General features: G+C 57.2%; 1 protein-coding gene across 1 annotated transcript in view; it reads right to left on the bottom strand.

Annotated features, from left to right (window-relative positions):
* Nucleotides 1-17,070: 17,070 nt before the first annotated feature.
* The window catches only part of VWA3A (von Willebrand factor A domain containing 3A), a 57,535-nt gene continuing 54,969 nt past the window's right edge, over nt 17,071-19,636 (bottom strand). The window contains exon 21 of the mRNA XM_054714412.1: nt 17,071-17,261. Coding sequence (XP_054570387.1) covers nt 17,103-17,261 — 159 coding nt within the window. The 3' untranslated portion in view covers nt 17,071-17,102. The remainder of the gene's footprint in view (nt 17,262-19,636) is intronic.

The following is a 19,636-nucleotide window of genomic DNA, read 5'->3' as shown; positions in this document are numbered from 1 at the left end:
CCGGTGCCCGCGCTGCGCCCGCGTCTCCCGCCGGCCCGCCCGGCGCTGCCCGCGCCTCCTGGGCGGGGCCAGGCTGCGCTCCCCGCCCGCCCCGCGCCTCCCCCGGCGCCGCAGCCGCCCGGCGGCCCGTGGCTCTCGGGAGCGGGCGGGAGGGGGAGCTGCTGCGGGGAAGCGCGCAGAGGCCGCGCCGCGGGGCGTCCAGGGCCCGCCGGCCCCGCCGGCTGCTTCCCTCGCTCCTCCGCTCCCCATGCCGCTCGCTGCTCCCTCCATCGCTCTGTCCGTCCGTCTTTCCGTCGAACCTTCATCCAGCCCTGCCTCCCTCCGCCGTCTGTCCAGCCGTCCTTCCTGCACGTCCCCTCCCGCTCCGGCCCCGCTCTCCGCTGCTCACATCCGTGTGGAAGGGAAGCTCTTCGGGGCGCCCTCTCCTGCGGGGGCTCAGACCCCCACGCCACCCCAGCGAGGGGCCGGCGCCGCCCTGGGCGCAGGGCTGGCCCGGGGTCTGAGCCCCCAAAGGCTGCCCCGTGAACGCCCTCGGGGCGCGGTGGCGGGGGGAGAGGAGCAGCGCTCAGCTCTCGGTTCCAGCTCTGCAGAGCCGGGACGTGGGCCCAGAGGGAAGGCGGCCCGGGCTGGGCCAGGCGGGGAGCCCCGGGGTAGACCTCGGCTGCCCCTCCTGCGGGGCTTGGTCAGCTGCAGGGCTGCTTCCTCCTCCACGGGGCCTGGCGGGGCGGAGAGGCGGCTGTTCTCCCGCGGGAGCGGGGACGCACACGCCATGTCTGTGTCTCGGGGCCGCCAAGACCGGCGCCCTCCTCGCCCACAGCAAGGCCAGGCCGCAGGCTGTCACTCAGCTCTTCGTCGGCTTGTGCCCACCCCCACTTCCCAGGCCGATCCCAGCTGCCAGGCCCATCTCAGAGGTGTAACTGCAGACCCATGACCTCATGGAAAAGGGACTCGGACAGGGTCGCACCACGTAAGGCTGTAGTGACGGTGCCGAGCCCAGGGAGGACTGGAAGCCGGGAGAGGCCTGGGCCAGACCCGCCCAGCGCCTCCGGGGCGCAGGCCGCTGGGACCTGACCTCACCCCGCCGGCCTCTGGAGCGGGAGCCACTGCAGGTGGTGGTTTTAGTCACGGGTTTGGGTACTTGGTATGACAGCTCCTGCAATAACAGCCACCACAGGCCCCTTCTCGGGAGCAGGCGTCACACATGGGCCTGCCCAGCACTGAGCAGACTGGAGTCCACTGTGCCAGGTCTCAGCTCCCTGCTCTCTGCCTGGGCCCACCCCGCCCGCCAAAGCCGAGTCTCGAGGCTCGTCAGGCCGTAGTAACCTGTTTTTAACGACGTGATGGAATCTTATAAATGCATCAATGCAACCACACTCAGGTCAAGACAAAGAACATTCCGGTGACCGGTGTGCCCCGCTCCCCCCCCCCCCCCCCGCCCCAGGTAGGGGCGCCACTATTCTGACTCCTGCTGCCAGCAGCAGTGTTTTTTTTTTAAAATATATTTTTATTGATTTCAGAGAAGAAGGGAGGAGAGAGTGATAGAAACATCAATGATGAGAGAGAAACATTGATCAGCTGCCTTCTTTTTATATATATATATATATATATATTTATTGATTTTTTACAGAGAGGAAGGGAGAGGGATAGAGAGCTAGAAACATCGATCGATCAGCTGCCTCCTGCACACCCCCTACTGGGGATGTGCCCGCAACCAAGGTTCATGCCCTTGACCGGAATCGAACCCGGGATCCCTCAGTCCGCAGGCCGACGCTCTATCCACTGAGCCAAACCAGTTTTGGCTGCCAGCAGCAGTTTTGCCTGTACCTGACTTCATATACATGGAATTCCTCAGTGTGCTCTCTTTCGGGTTGTCCCCGCGCCCCCGCATATCATTCATAAGATTGACGCGTCTTGGCCCTGGCTGGGTAGCTCATCACCCAGATACACCAAGGTTGCAGGTTCCATTCCCAGTCAGGGCACATACAACAATCAACCAACGAGTGCATAAGTGGAACAACTAGTCCATGTTTCTCTCCCCTCCCCCACTTCACTCCCACCCAAATCAATTAAAAAGAAAAAGATAGATGCATGTTGTTGACTACAGCTGTCATTCATTCTTTTTCAATTGACAAGCAGGACAGTATTCCACTGTACAAATGTACCACATGGATGGACATTTACATTGTTTCCAATATATTTTAAAAAATATGTTTTTATTGATTTAGAGAGGAAGGGAGATAGAGATAGAAACATCAATGAGAGACATTGATCAGCTGCCTCCTCATGCCCCTGACTGGGCATCGAGCCCGCAACCCGGGCATGTGCCCTGTCCGGGAATTGAACCAGTGAACTCTCGGTTCATGGCTTGGTGATCAACCACTGGGCCACACTGGCTGGGCTGTTTCCAATATTTGACTTCTGTAAATAAAGCTGCTATAAAACATTCTTGAATATGTCTTTTGTCAAACACATGCACTGATTTCTCTTGGAGTAGAATTGCTGGCATAGAGTTCATATATTTTTTACTTTAGTAGAAATCGCCACAGTTTTCCAAAGTGGTTAAACCAATTTACCCCTCCCCTCCAGCTGTGTATGAGTCTGCTTGCCCTGTATCTTGATATTGTATTTTTATTTTCAGCCACGGTGGAGGGGGGGGGGGGGTAGCAGTATCTCCTTGTGCTTTTAATTTACACATCACTGGGTAAGGTTGTTGAGCACCTTTTCATATGCCCACTGTCCGTTTGTACCTGTTTGAGTCTTTTGTCCATTTAGAAAAATTGGGATGTTTATCTTTTTCTTATTAATTTGTAATTCTTCATGTATTCTGAATGAATTTTTAAATATAGTTTTATCTCACCAAAATTTTATACACACATCCATACCAATAATCACCTGAGTTAGAAAGTAATTTTGATCTTATTAAGTAAATAAAGGCAAGTTTTTCTGACTTAGAAAGTGACGCCAGGTCACATAATACATGGCATTCATTTCCTATGCACTTGGGGCCCAGCCGACCCCCTCCGCTCTCACTTGGGGGACAGGTTAAACCGGAAGGGGTGGCAGTGAGGCCCACGTTTCTCCTCCCAGGATGGGCTGGCAGCGAATCCGCACCCCGTGGCCCAGGGTGTGGGAAGCGCAGAGCGGGGCCAGGCCTGGCCTCTGCAGGCTCCGTGCTTACTACACGTGCACCACGCGGCAGTTCTGGCCGGAGATGGTGAGGCCAGCAGCCTCATGCCGAGCGCGCTCCTGGTCGCGGAGAAGAGCTGACACAGGGAACAGGAAGCGTGGCGTGCAGTGCGAAGTGTAGTAGCGGTGTCACCTCTACAGAGAGGCTGTTTGGTCAGGATGCTACGGGAGGAGGACGGGAGGCTCCCAAGTCCGGCTGGGTCCCAGGGACATCTTCAGAGTGGAGCGGGGCCCTGGAGCTGTGCTGGAGGGATGAGCAGGAGTCACCAAGCAGAGGGCGGCAAGATGGACATTCCAGGCAAGGAGCCTGGTGCAGGGCTTCCCAGCAAGTGACAATCGTGTGACTGGAGTGTGGGGTGTGTGGGGCCAGGGCAGGAGCATTAGTGTAGATCTGGGATGGCAGAGCCTTTCCCCCCGGCTTTCAGGGAACCTGGTGCCCAGAACAGTGTTGGGGGCGGGGGGAGGGGGGAACAGGGGGCACAGCTCTCCAGGCACCTAACCCTCAGGGTCATGATGTGCCCCGGTGGTTCTTTGTAGGCCGGCCTCTGTTTAGAGGACTTGTCATCTTTCCCAGAGTTCAGTCCATGGAACAGAGCGTCTCCCTGGCCCTTGGTGGGCACTCAGACGGCGTGGAGTCCGTCCCCCTCACCCGAGAAGGCTTTTCTACACGAGAACGACCTTTGGTTCGGCATAGTCTTTCTTCTGGAGTCGGGACCTAGTGGACAGGAACGCAGGAATGGGGTTCCCCATGCTCAGATTTCTGGGCCCGGTGGAGAGAAGCAAAGCAGGAGCTCTTGGAACAGGGAGCACGCCCAGGGTGGGGACTGCAGCCACGTGGAGTGGGAGGGGCTGCTTGGAGGGTATACCTGAGCGACTGGGCTGGCCAGAGGCGGCTTCTAGACGTGGTGATCTCCTGGGCCAATCTCCTTAAATCATCTCCTTCAAATAGTGGCAGCATGGAGTCCTTGGGAATGGGAAATGAGTGTCAAGTTAGACCCATTAAGTGACTAGATGGGACATGAAAATCCAAAATCCCAGGAGAAGAATTTTAGAGCTAATTAAATGCCGTCTCCCACCCAGTGCACGACATCTGTGAACCCCACTTGCATGTTTCCAGGGACAGGGAGCTGGCTACCGCTTAGGGGAGCGAGCCGTTCTGCAAACAGGACATCCTGGAAGAGGACGTCTGAGAGTCAGGGCAGGGAGGGGAGGAGAAAATCAAGACCGTCTCTGGACTTCACTGCAGTCAATAGAACAGAAGCAGTAGGGCTCCTTATCTCACTGTTACGCAGTAACATCTATTCAGGCCTTTCTCATTTCTTGTAATAAGTCAGAGCTTCCCAGACATGCTTTTCTTCTGTCAACCAATGGAAGTCCAGAGCCTCGCCTTAAAAGGAAAGTTCTCACAGTTAGCAAGAGACTCTGGGAGAGATGCTGGATGAGCCCACTCCACACCCACAAACTCACTCTAAGTCTCATTTGATAAGGCACTGAACTGAGAGCCTTCACGACATCAAGTTCATTTTCCTGTGAGATAAGGACATTCGTTACTTTTACTTGTACTGTCCTCTGTATTACTTGTGATATTTGGCCCTAAAGCAGTCCCTTGAACAGAGAAATCATGCAAAACACTTGACTTCAAAAGAATGCCATGTCCTGGAAATCTTTTTTTTTTAAATTTGATTTTAGAGAGAGAGGAAGGGAGAGGAAGAGAGAGAAACATCAATGTGAGAGAGAAACATCGATTGTTGCCTCCCACACACACCCTGACCGAGAATCAGACCTGCGACCCTTCCGTGCCCAGGACAATGCTCAGCCAATGGGAGCCCCACTGGCCAGGCCTGGGAGTGACCTAACGTCCAGAAGAAATCTGGAATCCTGGTTGGTTGTGCTGCTTGACCATGTGCTGCCCTGGCAATGTGATCATTGACAGTGGGATGTTCTGGAAGGCAGAAACACGCGCATACTTTTTCTGTTCCATTGGAAGAGGACCACTGATGTCTTCCTCTTGTCCCACGTGTGATGGCACCCGCGACGTTAACAGGTTTATTATTTACCAGGTCATTTGACTATCTGTTTCAATGACTAACCCAGGGAGACAGCACTATGCGGGAATCAAAGCCCTGCGCTCAGGAGCACGGCGGGGGGTGGGGGGTAGGGGGTGGGGGGCGCTGTGAGGGCCTTGAGCTCCTTCACCAGGTTCTGACTTCGGGCTGTTCCCAAGCCTGGCTGAGCCTGCTTTCTCCCTGTGAAAGGCAGCGATGGCGGGGGAGAGGGAAAGCGGTTCTCTATAGAAAGCAACCACCTCCGCCTAGTAAGTGCTCAGTAATGCAAACTGTTGTGTCATTAAATAGCACCCGAAACGCTGCTTCTCTGCCAGCCTTGAGGAGGGCCGGCCTGAGAGGAGGGCAGCAGGGAGGCACAAGCCTTTGTGGCCAATGCTTTGACAGGAGCAGCGGGCATCTTCCCCGTTAGGGGAACAGCATGTCTGCTAGCACACGGAGCCATTCAGTGGTTCCACAGCCTCCCCGTTCGCGCAGGAGGCTCCCGAGCAGGCGGCGAAGGTGGGAGACCGGGTCCTCTCCAACGAGGCAGTGATAGCGCCCCCCAGCGAGGGAGGCCAGGCTCCTCAGGAAGTTACCCTCCGCCCTGGAGGGAGGAACAGAGAGGGCTGGGGACAAGACCACTGAGCCACCAGGCCCTGCCCTGGGCCCGCAGTGGGGGGGTCCTGGTGCAGAGTCTGCAGGGCGATGAGCCTCGGACCCTGAGGCTCTGGGCCACTGAGGCGGAGTCAGCATCACCAAGGCCACGCTGAGCCGGGCGCGGCGGGGCAGCAGCCGTGGCCGGAGCGGGCTCACCGGGACGGTGCGGCGTGTAGTCCCAGGCCCCGCGGGCACACGCCGGCCCTGTCCTGGCCGGACACCCATCCAGTGCCTACTCTGTGTCAGGCTGCCCAGCGCACAATGTGGCCTTTATGGAGCTCGTAGTTTAGACACGGAAATAAAATACTCACCTAAGAAATCACATATTAAATAATCAAATTTTACCAATATTGTTAACATTTTTCCGGAAGCACTTAAATTCTCTGGTCTAACTCACGTTTTTCTCTGGTGACCATTCATAACAACAAGCACAGCAGTGCTGCCTTACACTTCTCCCCACGTCTTCAGACGGTGCTCCCAGGAGAGATGGGGAGAAGGGCGGTGAGGCCGCGGAGGCTGCCGGGCGGCCTCGCTGTGCCCCTGCCCGGCCCCCCGGGTCCTGGCTCCCGGGACTGGGCCCCGAGGACCGAGGACCGAGGCTGCTGGAGCCGCGCCCGCCTGCGCCGCTCGGGGAGACGCTGTGAGCCTTCGGACCTCAGTGGAATAAGGCTGCGCGGTGTCCGCTTCCCGCGGGCAGGAGGCACGGCCCTTCCACGTGGTGAAGGCTGCCGCTTCTGAAAGAGCCGGGGGGTCTGGCTCAGGGGAGGCGCCACCGGGAGGGGAAGCCAATGGCCTGCTGTCCCCCAGGCCCCCAGGCCCCCCTTCAGCCCCCGCCCGAAGCCCCGCGGTCAGGAGAAAGGCACGGTGCCCTCCCGGCTCTTCACCCAGCAGGCCCTTCACCTCGCGGGGCCGTCTCCCCCGCAGAGGGAGAGGGGAACCCCTTCTCCGTCTCCCCCACAGAGGGAGAGGGGAACCCCTTCTCCGTCTCCCCCGCAGAGGGAGAGCGGGAACCCCTTCTCCGTCTCCCCACAGAGGGAGAGGGGAACCCCTTCTCCGTCTCCCCACAGAGGGAGAGGGGAACCCCTTCTCCCGGGATTGGTGGGAGGAGCACACGATTCGCCCTCAGCACGTTCTAAAGGACCAGGAAGTCTGCACCCAGGGGGATGCTATTTCCTCTCTGCTGCCAGGTCAGGCTCAGGCTGGCACTTGCCAGGAGCGCCTGCAGACTGCGGTGCTGCCCTGAGCTCGCAGGCGGGCCACCCAGTGCGCGGCCTCCTGACGCCGTGTTCGTGGTCTCCACGGGAGAGTCCTGCACAGCTGCAGGTCCTCTGAACAGCCCATCAGGTTAAAGCGGGGAGCGGGAGGAAGAAAGTGGTTAGAACGGGCCAGGCTACACTGAATTCTGGTGAAGTAACCTTCGCAGACTGTCACGTCTGCTGGGGGGCCCCGGGGAGAGGGCTGGGCCCGAGGATAAGCAGGCACACAGAGAGACTCTGGGTGCAGACAGAAGTCAATGTAAACACCCCTCGGCCACGTGCAGGTTATATGATCTCAGACAAATTGAACCTAAGTCCTAGCGTCCTTTTCTGAAAATTGGGGCTAATAACCCTCCCTTAGGTCATTGTGAGGATGGAGTGGATCCTGGATGTAAGTGCTCAATAAATGTTTCCTCTTTTCCCCATTAAGGCGAGAGTGAGTCCCAGCTAGGACCAGTCTCCTGCTGTCCCCTTACGGTCACACCTTCAGAGTAGACCGCACACGGCCTCCACCGCTAGGAATCGAGTGCCGTGAGCTGCAGTTCAAGGCGGTCCTCTCCTCTGCTTGCAGCTGCCCTGGGCCTGAGCAGGATTCTGAGACTCCGCCTCACTTCCCCGGAGAATCCAGCGCGCTCTTGCCCCAAACAAGCTCTTCCTCAGGGCACTTCAGAGACGTCCTGGCCCTTGGGACAGCGAGGAGGGCGTGCCCTTGGCCAGGGAAGCTCAGAACTACCCCTTTGATCTTCCAGCCCCGCACCCCTGCCTCTCACCTGTCACAGTGCTGTCTCAGCTGCTCCCAAATCAGCAGAATCAGCTGTCTTCACCTGCGGCAGGTGGGGGCCCATGGACCCCGAGGTGTCCAGCAGGATGCACACTCTCTTCTCCAAAATGGTGCCAAACAGTCGGCGGCTCCCTGCGCCAGGGGGTGGGGCAGAGGCAGGGAAGGAGTGAGGCTCGCCCCTCCTGGCTGCCTGTCCTTTCTGTGGTTGCCCAACTCATGATCTTGCAACACCTGTTGCCCGATTGATCACTGATCAGATGTCACCCACTGGGAGATGGCCTCTGTGTTGTTGGAGGGGTCGACTGTCCTAGGGCAGAGCGGCCGGTGGGCTGGCTGTGGCTCTGCCTGTGACCCCTTGTACAAGTGGTTATAACTGCCCTGGCCTTGAGTTAAGTGACTGGACTCAGGAGCCTCTCAGTACTGTTTTGGCTGGAAAAGATGTTACAGCACAAAGCCCACTGACCAACCAACAGAAATCAGCTCCGCACCCTTTATGTGCCTGTACTGAGCACGTGAGCGAGGGCTGGATGCTCAGACCACCTCCTAACCCAGCACACCCTCCTCTGGGTGTGAGCCTGGCTTTCTCAGCTCTCCTGTCCATCACTGCCCTCGTGGAGCCTACAGTGGGACAAGGAAGACAGGCGTTGCACAGACAGAACTATGCCATGGCTTCTGACAGTGTTAATGCAGCCCATAATGTGGAGATCTGAGCTAGAGGGCTATGGTGGGAAGCAGATGAATTATGACGGAACTAGAGGCCCGGTGCACAAAATTCGTGCGCAGGTACAGTCCCTAGGCCTGGCCTACGATCAGGGCCATCTTCCCCACCTGCCTGCAGCCAGCCCCGCCCCCCGCCACCACCCACCCCCGGTTCCCCGGTCACCATCAGGTGATGGGTGCCTGATGGCCAGGGGAAGGGACCGAGAGGTGGTCAGTGCACCTCATAGTGACTGGTCTAGCAGTAGCTCTGGTCATTCTGCCGTTAGGGTCAATTTGCATATTACCCTTTTATTGTATAGGATAGAGGCCTGGTGCACGGGTCGGGGCCAGCTGGCCTGCCCTGAAGGGGACCCTAGATCAGGGTGGGGAGTCCCCGCTGGGGGGTGGGGCTGGCCAGGGCGAGGGGCCGCAGGTGGTTTGCAGGCTGGCCACGTCCCCAATCAGAATGGGGGTCCCCGCTAGGGGGTGGGGCTGTCCTGGGCAAGGGGCTGTGGGCAGTTGGCAGGCTGGCCACGCCCCCAATCAGGGTGGGGGTCCCCGCTAGGGGGGTGGGGCCAGCCTGGGCAAGGGGCCATGGGCAGTTTGCAGGCCAGCCATGCCCCCAATCAGGGTGGGGGGGTCACCACTGGGGGGTGGGTCCGGCCTGGGCGAGGGGCCGTGGGTGGTTTGCAGGCTGGCCAAGCCCCCGGCTTTGTCAGGGAGGACGTCCAGAATGACATCTGGAAGATGTCTGGTCTATCCAGTCTAATTAGCATATTATGCTTTTATTAGTATAGATGTTTGAAGATGCCCAGGGACTGAATGCTTGAGGGACAGAGAGAAGGCCAATGTGTGGATAACAAAGGCTGAGCAGAGAGACCCATGGGGAGACGGACAAGAGAGAAAGCTGGAAAGGTTGTTAATGGATTGGGGGTTTATCCCATGGGAAAGCAGAGAGGGCCCGGGTCACCTGGACTGGCAGTGACAGCTGGGATTCATACCCAGGCAACCGCTAACCAGGGCCTCTCGAGTCTTTGGACGGTGGTAGTCCTCACTACACCCCACTGCCCAGGGCCTGCCCAGAGCACTGGCCCGGGTCAACTTCCACAGGGACCAGGGGCCCACACAGGGCTCTCTGAAAAGGCTCCTGCCTTCCTTCTTCCTATTGCCCAGGAACCCACCAGGCTGCGAGCCTAAACCTCCCCCATCCAGTTCTAGCTGTCTCCCTGGCCTCTTGGGCTGGATGCTCAGACCACCTCCTAACCCAGCACACCCTCCTCTGGGTGTGAGCCTGGCTTTCTCAGCTCTCCTGTCCATCACTTATCCCAGAGGGCCTTGGTACGCTTGGGGACTTCTCTGTCAGGACCCCTCCTATCTCTGCCTTCATGGGCAGTTCTATGGGGCCCAACCAAGACTAAATTGAGCCTGGGCTGGTGTGGCTCAGTCAGTTGGAGTGTTGTTCTGAACCCCAAAAGGTGGCGGGTTTGATCCCCAGTCCGGGCTTGCTTGGGGGACAGCTGATTGAGGCATCTCTCTCACATCAATGTTTCTCTCCCTCTCTCCCTCCCTCCTTCCTTCCCTCCCTCTCTTCCTCTTCCTCCTCCTCCTCCTCCTCCTCCTCCTCCTCCTCCTTCTTCTCTCTTCTCTCTTCTCTTCTCTTCTCTTCTCTTCTCTTCTCTTCTCTCTCTCTCTCTCTCTCTCTCTCTCTCTCTCTCTCTCTCTCCATATGTATATATGCTAGTATATATAGTACCTCCTTTAAAAAAAAAAAGAAGAAATTGAACCATCAGGGAGGCAAGGTGTGGAGGCTGGCCCTGCAGAACTCACGTGGACAGACTTGGGCCTGCTCTGGTGCTCTTTGGCCCCTGCTCCACCTCCCTGTCATCCAGCACCTTGCCAGACCTCTGAACCCAGAAGTCACGCTGTACCTGATGACCCTCCTGCCTACCCCCCCACCTGACAGTGTGTGAGTGCCTGGCCTGGGAAGGCCTGGCCCTGGCCCCTGAGGTTGTCTTCCTCTTCCCCTCCTGCCCCCCACCCCCCAGGACAGCAGGTAGGCTCACCAGATAGCAGCCACTGCAGCCTCTGGACACAGCATCTCACCACCTTCTTCAGGCACGTGATGTACACTCCAATTTCCTGGGGTGTCCACTGAATGTGTCCCAGCACCCCCTGGATTAACGCAAGTGAAGGCAAATTCCCCCATCACTTTTTTTCATATCCCCATCACCCTCTAAAATAGTTAGTCCTCTGTGTTAATAATTTCCCAAACATTGTTAAGCATATGTTTTTATTTGTTTGTTTTAAAGCATTTCTTTTATTATATTACTAGAGGCCCGGTGCACAAAATTCGTGCACGGGGGTGCGGAGGGGCGGGGTGTCCCTCAGCCCTGTCTTGGCCTGCAAAGACGCCAGCATCCCTCACCCCGGCTTCTAGCCAGAGGTTCCTCCCCTCCTTCTGCACAGCCTCTGGGAAGATGCTTGTCCTGGGGCCTCCTCAGGGCCCTGGCCCACGACGCCCTGCAGCTCAGGTACTCGGGGGCTTGGGCTTTCAGGTCTGGCTTCCTCACCTGGCATGGTGAGCATCAGCTGCCATGGGAGTCTTGCTTTAGGAGTCACCCCCTTGGACCATACTACTTGTGAGTGTATGTGGGGGGGTGGCCTCGGTGGCAGTGATTTGATGTCTGTAGCATGCCCGCTGACACCCACCACTGCGGCGCCACACTGGTCCCATCTGGACTGCTGGCAGGGGGCTTCCAGTCTGCGACTGGGGCTGATGGGCTGTGACTGGGGGCTGCAGGTGGAGGACCCCGGCACCCATAGGGCTGTCAGCATCAGGAACTGGAAAGACCCATTTTTCTGGTTCCTCCCCTGCCGTGCGGATGCTGAGCTCCGGGCCCCACAGGCCCGTTCACTCCCGCTGCACGGCCGGCCGGGGCGGGGACGTGGGCTCGCTGCCCCAGAGGCCCCTTCTCTGCCGCAGCACAGCCGTGGTGTGGACGCTCCCAGTCCTCTGGCCAGAGACCCCTCCACGGCCAAGGAGCAGATGCTGGGCTCCCGTTGCCGGGGCGATGCCTCCAGCGTCTGCTATGGGCGCTGCCATTTTGTCGCGGAGTGGTGGCTAATTTACATATTACTCTTTTATTATATTGGACTAGATGTATGGATCTAGTATGGAATGGGGAATTGGGGATAATGGTACTGAGGCAAATGTGCTCACTGTGGTCACTATAACAATTATAGGGTCTCTAAATTGTTTTAAAAATATTTTTTTCCCCAATTTCAGAAGGAAGGGAGGAGAGAGAGATAGAAACATTAATGATGAGAATAACTGATTGGCTGCCCCTGCATGCCCCACACTGGGGATCGAGCCTGCAACCCAGGCATGTGCCCTGACTGGGAATCGAACTGTGACCTCCCAGTTCATAGGTTGATGCTCAACCACTGAGCCACTCTGGCCAGGCCTCGCTCTGAATTTTAGAACAGAAAACTACTCATGGTCGGGTGGGAGGTCCATAAGCTTCACACCAAAAGGTGACCTTGGATGGAGAGGGGGCAGCATGATTACACCCTCTTAAAATTTTTCTGTGCGATGGTTTTGAATTTGGTGGCTATTTTTAGCTTTATGGTCACCTCTTGTTGGTAATCTATAATAATAAATGCAAAATATGTTAATTAGACCGGACACCAGAACGACCTTCCAGACGTCCTTCTGGACAAAGCTGGGGCTGCGAGGGCTGAGGCAAGCTGCTGCAGCTGTGAGGGCCAAGCCCCTTGCATGAGTTTCGTGCACCGGGCCTCTAGTGTTGTATAAAAGGGCAAGAAGAGAAAATGGGGTCTCTGACAAAGCATGGTTAGATTTTCCTTTTGTACTAAATGTGCTTGTTCCAGTGAGAACACAAGAGCCCCAAAGTAGAAAATAGAGACTAGAACCCTCACTTCCCGTGAGGACCTGGCTCCCGCCATCCTGGCAGCACCAGCATCAGTTCTGGGGCCAGAGTCCCTGCTGGTGAGAATGCAGCCTCCACCGTGCACTCAGCACTGTCTCTGCGCTCACTGCAGGGAGCCCCTCTAACCTGAGCGCGGCCGCGCCCTCTGCGAAGGCAACTTGGCTAGCAGCTTGAGTCTGCATTCCGGCACATATGCTACCAGGCGTCCTCACACTACGGCCCGCGGGCCACATGCGGGTGTTTTTGCCGTTTTGTTTTTTTACTTCAAAATAAGATATGTGCAGTGTGCATAGGAATTTGTTCATAGTTTTTTTTTTTTAAACTATAGTCTGGCCCTCCAACGGTCTGAGGGACAGTGAACTGGCCCCCCGTTTAAAAAGTTTGAGGACCCCTGTCCCCCTTTCCTATAATTAAGCCCAACCCCCTTCCCGCTAGTGCCCTAGCCTTGCAAAACCTGCTTCCCTAGATACTTAACACACAGAGGCCATACATCATGCACAGCCCACAGGGGGGTTGGCTGTGGCACCATCCAGGGTTGATGGTCGCAATCTCACTTCCCCTTACAGCCGTCATCAGGGCGGCAAAAGCCCGGGGAAAGCCCGGACGCTGAGAGACAAAGGAACTAGGGCTGTTTGACAGAAAGCCCGCTGCAGGCGGGGCCAGCTTTGGGACCGACTCCCCCGAGCCCCAGCACCGGTGCTCCTGCAATCAAGTGCCTTTTCAGAATCTTCCGAGTGGCTGTCCGTCCTCCGCCCTGGTCATTCTAGCACCTGAGGCTCCCTTTTCTTCCGGCAGGATGGATTCCCCAGGGGCAGCCCACTCTGAGGGGCAAGGCTTGGCAGGAGAACAGAAGCCACGCCGGTACATCCACAGAGTTCTCCCCGGCACCCGCGGCCCCTGTGGCTGAGAGGAGCTGGGGGAGAAGACCACGGCCACCAAAACCCCGACTACCTTGACCTCGCCGCCGGGGAAGGCGCTGCGGGATCCGGCCGCTGCCGGCCTTCCTGCAACCTCCGCCGAGCGCCGGTGGGACTGATGCGGCTGGAGAGCTCCATCTTCCGTGCTTTCAGCCCGTAATTTGCTACCCACTTTAGAATAAAGAAAAGGACTATTATCTTGGCTAATTCAGGCTGGAGTGAGGGACTAACACCTCCTCTTTGAAATCTAGTTCCTGTTTGAAATGTGAGGTTCCTTGGTTCTGTTAAAGTAAAAACATTCAAACCTGTGAAGAATTTTGGTGAGTTTATTTCAGCCAAACTGTCGACAATTGCCGGGAAGCAGAATCCCAACGGGCTGGGATAATGCTCCAGAGAATGGCGGTCTGCACCTTGTTTTATACATTACAATCAAGGGAGGAGACATATGTGGGTTACGTGAAATCCACTGCGATAGATGAGGGAGGCGGGAGAAAGCAAAGCGGGTGTTGGGGGTGGGGTGGGGTGGAGGGTTACCTCTGGGATTGGATAAAAAGTAAGATGATAGACACATACTTCTTTTACTGAGGTGGGTGCAGGATCGTTAACAGTCAACAATTAACACAATAACAATAACAGTGAAGGAATTTGTGGGCTCTGTCCTGGGGCCCAGGGCATTTGGTTGTGCCCCAAGAGGTCTGGAAAAAGGGAGGTTACAAGTTACCCTGACATTTCACAGGTGTGTCATCTGACATGCAAAAGGGAAATAGCTCAGCTAAGGTAAAGGTTGACCTTGTCAGGGAAGACACCGGCCTAGGACATGACTACCCACCATCACTGCTTTTAGTTAAAGTTTTAATTTCAGACCATCCTTTGTGGTGACTTTAGGTCTTGAGTTTGCAAAACCGCCACGCAGGCCTCCCCTGAGCCTGTCAGGTCAGCATGTGGCCTTTTTTTCATCCACAATCCTCCTGAGAGCATCCACTGCATGCAAAATTCCTCCCCTAGTGCTGGGGACAGATACTCAAGAAATGTGGGCAACAGGGAACAAAATTTATTGAGTACCTGCTACTCCCTGTTGTGGGTGAAAGGGGCCACATGCTAACCTGACAAGCTCAGGGAAGGCCTGCATGGCAGTCTTGCAAACTCAGACCTAAAGTAATGTTATATTGTAAACCAGTGAACTAAAACAGGAGACGCCTTAATCAATAAGCCAAATTAATTTGGAGTCTTTTTATTACGCTAGTACTAGCGGGCTCAGAGTAGAATGTCTCTGTCAAATTCTGGGCCCCAACATGGTGGAAGTCTTTCCTATTTATACTTTTTTCAGCTCTTTGTCTTCCCAATTTGGAATGAGACTTACGGACCTTCCTAGAAAGAAGTCCTGTGTGCTGGGACAGGGCCATGAGACCGTAACTCCCCTCCCCTCCCCTCCTCTCTCCTCCCCACCCCCCATCGCTCTCTTTTCACATCCATTTCTCTGCCAATCGAGTCAGATGTAAAATCCCTTAGGTGCAATTTGCTGGAGGTAGAAAGGGAGGCTGTGAGGTGGATCCGGCAAACCTGCTGGACTCTCTTCTCCGCACCCCAGGGAACGGTTCCTGGAACCTGTACCCGTTGGCAGCCGTCAGGCTGGCCTGGGGCCCCATCTCCACGCCCTCCCCGTGAGCCCCGGGCGGAGGCATGTCCCTCGAGCCGAACCGGGACCTCGGGAGACATTCAGTATTGGCTCTTCTCGTTCTCCTGCTGTGTCAAGACCGCACGTCTGTTTCCCTGGCCTGGGAGACCCGAGTGTGAGGTGGGCCTGGTCCGGGGCACTGCTTCCTGCCCGGTGACCGTGCCGTTCCCACAGGCCAGGGGTTTCCCAGACTCCGCACCCTCCGACTCACCCTCGCTATTCCCGGCCGCTGCTTCCCTTGTGTGGGTCTCCCTCCTCCCTGCTCCAGCGTCCTCTTTGGCTGACTGGGCTGCAGCTGGGGGACAGGAGGCCTGAGCGGAGTGAGCGCTCTCCATGCCCTCTCGCTTCAGCCTCACTGCCCCCCAGCCCCCTGCGCCAATCAGGAGAGCAGATTCCACCGGGTCCCACGGCCCAGGACCCTGCCATGGGCCACTGCCGCGCCTTTGATGTTGGAAGTGAGGTACCTGCTCTTGGGTTCTGGGAGCTGAACCCTTTCATAAAAACACGCGTGCCTGTCGCCACCAGCGGGCACTGGTCATCCTTCTCGGCCCCGACCTCCTTCACCAGTAAAATGGGCTGACGGGCGACCTGCCACTGTTAAAGCTCAAATGGGCGTCCTAGCGGGAGGGCCGCGCAGGATCAAGACTCATGACCGCTGATCAAGGTGGTTCCCAGCATTGTTCACACGCCTCCCCACACTCTGCGCCCCAGCCCTGCCCCAGGCCTCACCTGGGGCGATGCCCGCCTCGCCACTGAGCGGACGCCACGTCGCCGCGTTCACGGGGGGACGGCGCTCTCTGTCAGGGCCACCTCTCACGCTCTAGAACACAGGCGGCCTGTCCCGTCAGTGGCCGTTCCCTGTGGCAGGCACACCCGGCCTCCCGGCCTCAGTCTGTCAGTTAGGGTCTTCGCGGGGCGGGGCCTGCGGGACTGGACTCGGAGGGGCCTCTGGCCCTGGAGGTGAAATAGTACGTGTGTGTGGACTTGCCAGGACTGTCTGCCCGTCACCTACTCCTCTTCCTGCTGGGCCAGCGCTTCCGGGCCTCCAGCCCCACAGGCAGCCACTCAGGTAACCGTGCCCTCCCGGGCGCCTCTATTTTAAGGGAGGGGTCCCTTCATTACTGGACACAACTGGAACACGGCGACAGTGAAGTCAGCAGGCCCTGGACCGGCGGACACCTCCAGGGAGCTGACCGCAGGCCGGCCCTGGGTTCGGGAGGCCGTCGGAGGCCCGCACAGGGAGCCCGAGAGGCAGAGCCTGGAATTATGGGGCTTCACCTCAGAACTTGGGAGGCTCCTGAAACCTGGTGGCGTGCCTGAGGGAGAGCAGTGCCGGTGTGGACAGCGTCTCTCAGAACCGGCCGGGGGCGGAGTGAGGCCGCTGCCGAGAGAGGGTGGCTGGCCCTAGGCCGGAGCTGGGCCTTCTGGGCCCTTCCGCTCCTGAGCACTGCGGCCGGGATCCCCCCAGCCAGACCTGTGGAGGCCCCTCGGGCTGCCGAGGTGGGTGTTGTACGCAGGACAGAGTCCACAGGCTGCGACTGCAGACAGGCACCCCAGGGCCACCCTCGGGCTCCTACCCGGCCCGGCAGCTGCAGCAGGAGCCCATTAGCTACCTGACAGCCGCACGGCCTCGCCCGAGTGCCTCCCGCATAAGCCCTCCTGCCTTGCAGTCATGTGGGTTCCAATTTCACGGGGTCCTCAGGACCCAGATAGGGTCAAACCTGGGATAGCCAGGCAGAGCCACAGGTGGGGGGGGGGGGGAGGTGGCCAGAGTGCCCGAGCTGAGAAGCAGGTCCCCCGGGAGGCCAGGACTGGGGGCACCACAGACACCCTCCTGAGCACCCTGCCCAGTGCCCCTGGCCCCGGGCACTGCGAGACCCAGGGAAGACCCGGAGACACAGCGGAAACAACATCCTGTGTGTTATTAGGGAGGGAGTCAAACCATTCTGGCCGCCGAGGGGGCTGCGGGCGCGGAAGGACAGAGTCTCTTAGGCTGACTCCTTTGCTTGAGCATCTTGGGGTTTTCTTTGGAGAGGGCTGCCCTTTCCAGGTCTTTCCTGGACTGGTTCTTCAGGGAGGACACCAGGAAGGCACACTGAAACAGGACGGGAGGGTTAGCAGCACCCAGCGCAGGGACCCCCAGCAGGACACACACACACACACACACACACACACACACACACACACACGAGCGCGCATGCATCTGCTAGGATCCTTGGATTCCTCTTTCTGTCCCGAGAATGGGGGCACAGACACCGTGGATCGAATCTATTAACAGTAAGTACCATGTACGGAGGCCTGGGTGCACCGGGCACTGGGCCAGTTAAAACCTGGGTGTCTCAGACCCTCAAAGGTCAGGCAAGTGCTATCTTATCCCCATTTCACAGATGAGGAAACCAAAGCCCGAGGCCACACTACTAGTATCCAGAGGACCTTCAATTCACACCAGGTGGGCATGGCTCCGAAGCCAGTGCTCTTTCCATACGTGGCCCAGCATCCACGTACGCTGGTCAGCTCGCCTGCGGCTAACTCACCATGCCAGCAGAACAGTGTGTCACCCACCACTGCCTCTCCTCACCAAAGCTCAGGAAATGCCACGGAATGTAACTAGCACCCTGGGCGTGTGGGTCAAACCATCACCACCCCTGAGAGCCTTTGACCTGCAGGCTCATGCCATGTACTTGTTAGCATTTCTTGTGAATGAGCTTATCAGGTTAGAGACCAGAGGAGAAGGGTTAAAACAAACAAATACAGAGGCCATTTCTGGGAGGCCCACCCAGGGGGGCCCATGCAGACGGGGAGGAAGGGGACGTGAGGGTGGCCCTGCCATCCCGGAGCTCAGCGGGTGCTGCTCTACAAAGGCAGTGAGTGAAGTGTGAGGCAGTCTGAGTCTCCTCCACCGCCGGACTATGGCCGCCTGCACGCTCTCTGTCCGTCCGCAGGGCTGGCCCTGCCCCAGCCCTGATCTTCCCCACCTGTCTGGACCGTACCTCCACCTGTTACCCACAGGGCCCAACAGGTTCTGTGAACTCACCTGTGTCCCCGGCCCACCCGCCCCGCACCTACCACGCTCCCTCCGCCTGTTCTCGGTCTCCTGGTCAATGGGCACCACTGTCAACCATGACCCCAGTGGGGAGCTTGGGAGTTCCTCTGGGATTTCTTCCTCTCCTTCACCCCGTGCAAACAGCCACACCTCTGGTCAATTCTTCCCAGCTGTGCTCATGGGTACTCCCTCATTTCCATTCTCATTGCCACTGACAAGATCTGGCCCTTTCTGCCTCTCTAATCTCACCTTGAACTGCTCAGCTCCCTTCTCTGAGGAAGTTACATCTAAGTGAGTCTTGAATGACAAGGACAATCCATGGACGACCCGGGAGGGAATGACAGACAGAGCACGGAGCAGGTGCAAAGGCCCCGAGTTTAGGAATTAGCTCGGTGTGTTCAAGGAACGCGAAGAAGGCCAGAAAGTACAGCTCCCCGACCTAAATCAACGCCGGATAGGACACCTCGTGTTTCATCTGAAGCCTCGGGGGTCTGTGGATCAGGACATGAGGGGGAAGCTGATATGGGATGAGTTCATGTCACCCAAAAGATAGGTTGAAGTCTGAACCCTGGGCACCTGTGACTGTGACCTTTCTTGGGAATAGGGTCTTTGTAGGTGGAAGTAGGTATTAGTGAGTGAGTCCTACTGGAGAAGGTGGGCCTTACTCTGATATGGCTGGTGCCACTACTGGAGGAGAAGGGACACAGACGCAAAGAGGGAGGACAGCGCTGTGAAGACGGAGACAGACCGCGTGCCGCATGAGCCAAGGACTGCCAGCGACGAGGACGCCCTCCTTGCCCCTCTGAGCCTTCTTCTCAACTAGGCTTCAACTTAGTCCTGCTAAACCCAGCTTTCGCAAAGAATCTTGCTAAGCCAGGTTAGTTAGAATCCCCCGCCAGTGATATTTGATCAAGTCCTTCATCCCCCATCCTGATGTCTAAGTCCTTGACCTGCCTTCTGCAGGAATCCTGCTAAGTCCATTTAGCAAGAATCCCCCTATTCTCGAAAATTAACCAAGTTTCTCTTAATAATTTCCCATTCGTGATCCGTCACTCTGCCATTGGCCATAAACCCCAGCTGTCTTCGGAGTTGAGTTCGATCGCGCTCCCTTATTGCAAGAGTCTTCCATAAAGTCTTCCTTGACATTGTAACAAGCATCCAGTGCAGTATGTTTTCTTTAACACCAGCTGCCACTGACGGATCCTACCCAGAGTCTTCAGAGGGAGCACGGTGAAGCGTGTGGTGTGTGGGGAGTGGATCTCCCCCTTGCGGGTTCTTATCTCACTAAGTTTGAAGAATAAAATTCACAAACTAAAAGTACTTGTTAGTAAAAGGGTGGAAATTTATTGGAAGCAAATTCAGACTCCCACGTAGGGAGGGGGTCCCACAAAGCCTCTTTTGCTAAGGTTTATAAATGCTGTAGTTCT

The sequence above is a fragment of the Eptesicus fuscus genome, chromosome 4 (assembly GCF_027574615.1).
Source record: "Eptesicus fuscus isolate TK198812 chromosome 4, DD_ASM_mEF_20220401, whole genome shotgun sequence".
NCBI classification, from domain to species: Eukaryota; Metazoa; Chordata; class Mammalia; order Chiroptera; family Vespertilionidae; genus Eptesicus; species Eptesicus fuscus.
This window is presented reverse-complemented; position numbering and strand designations above follow the sequence as displayed.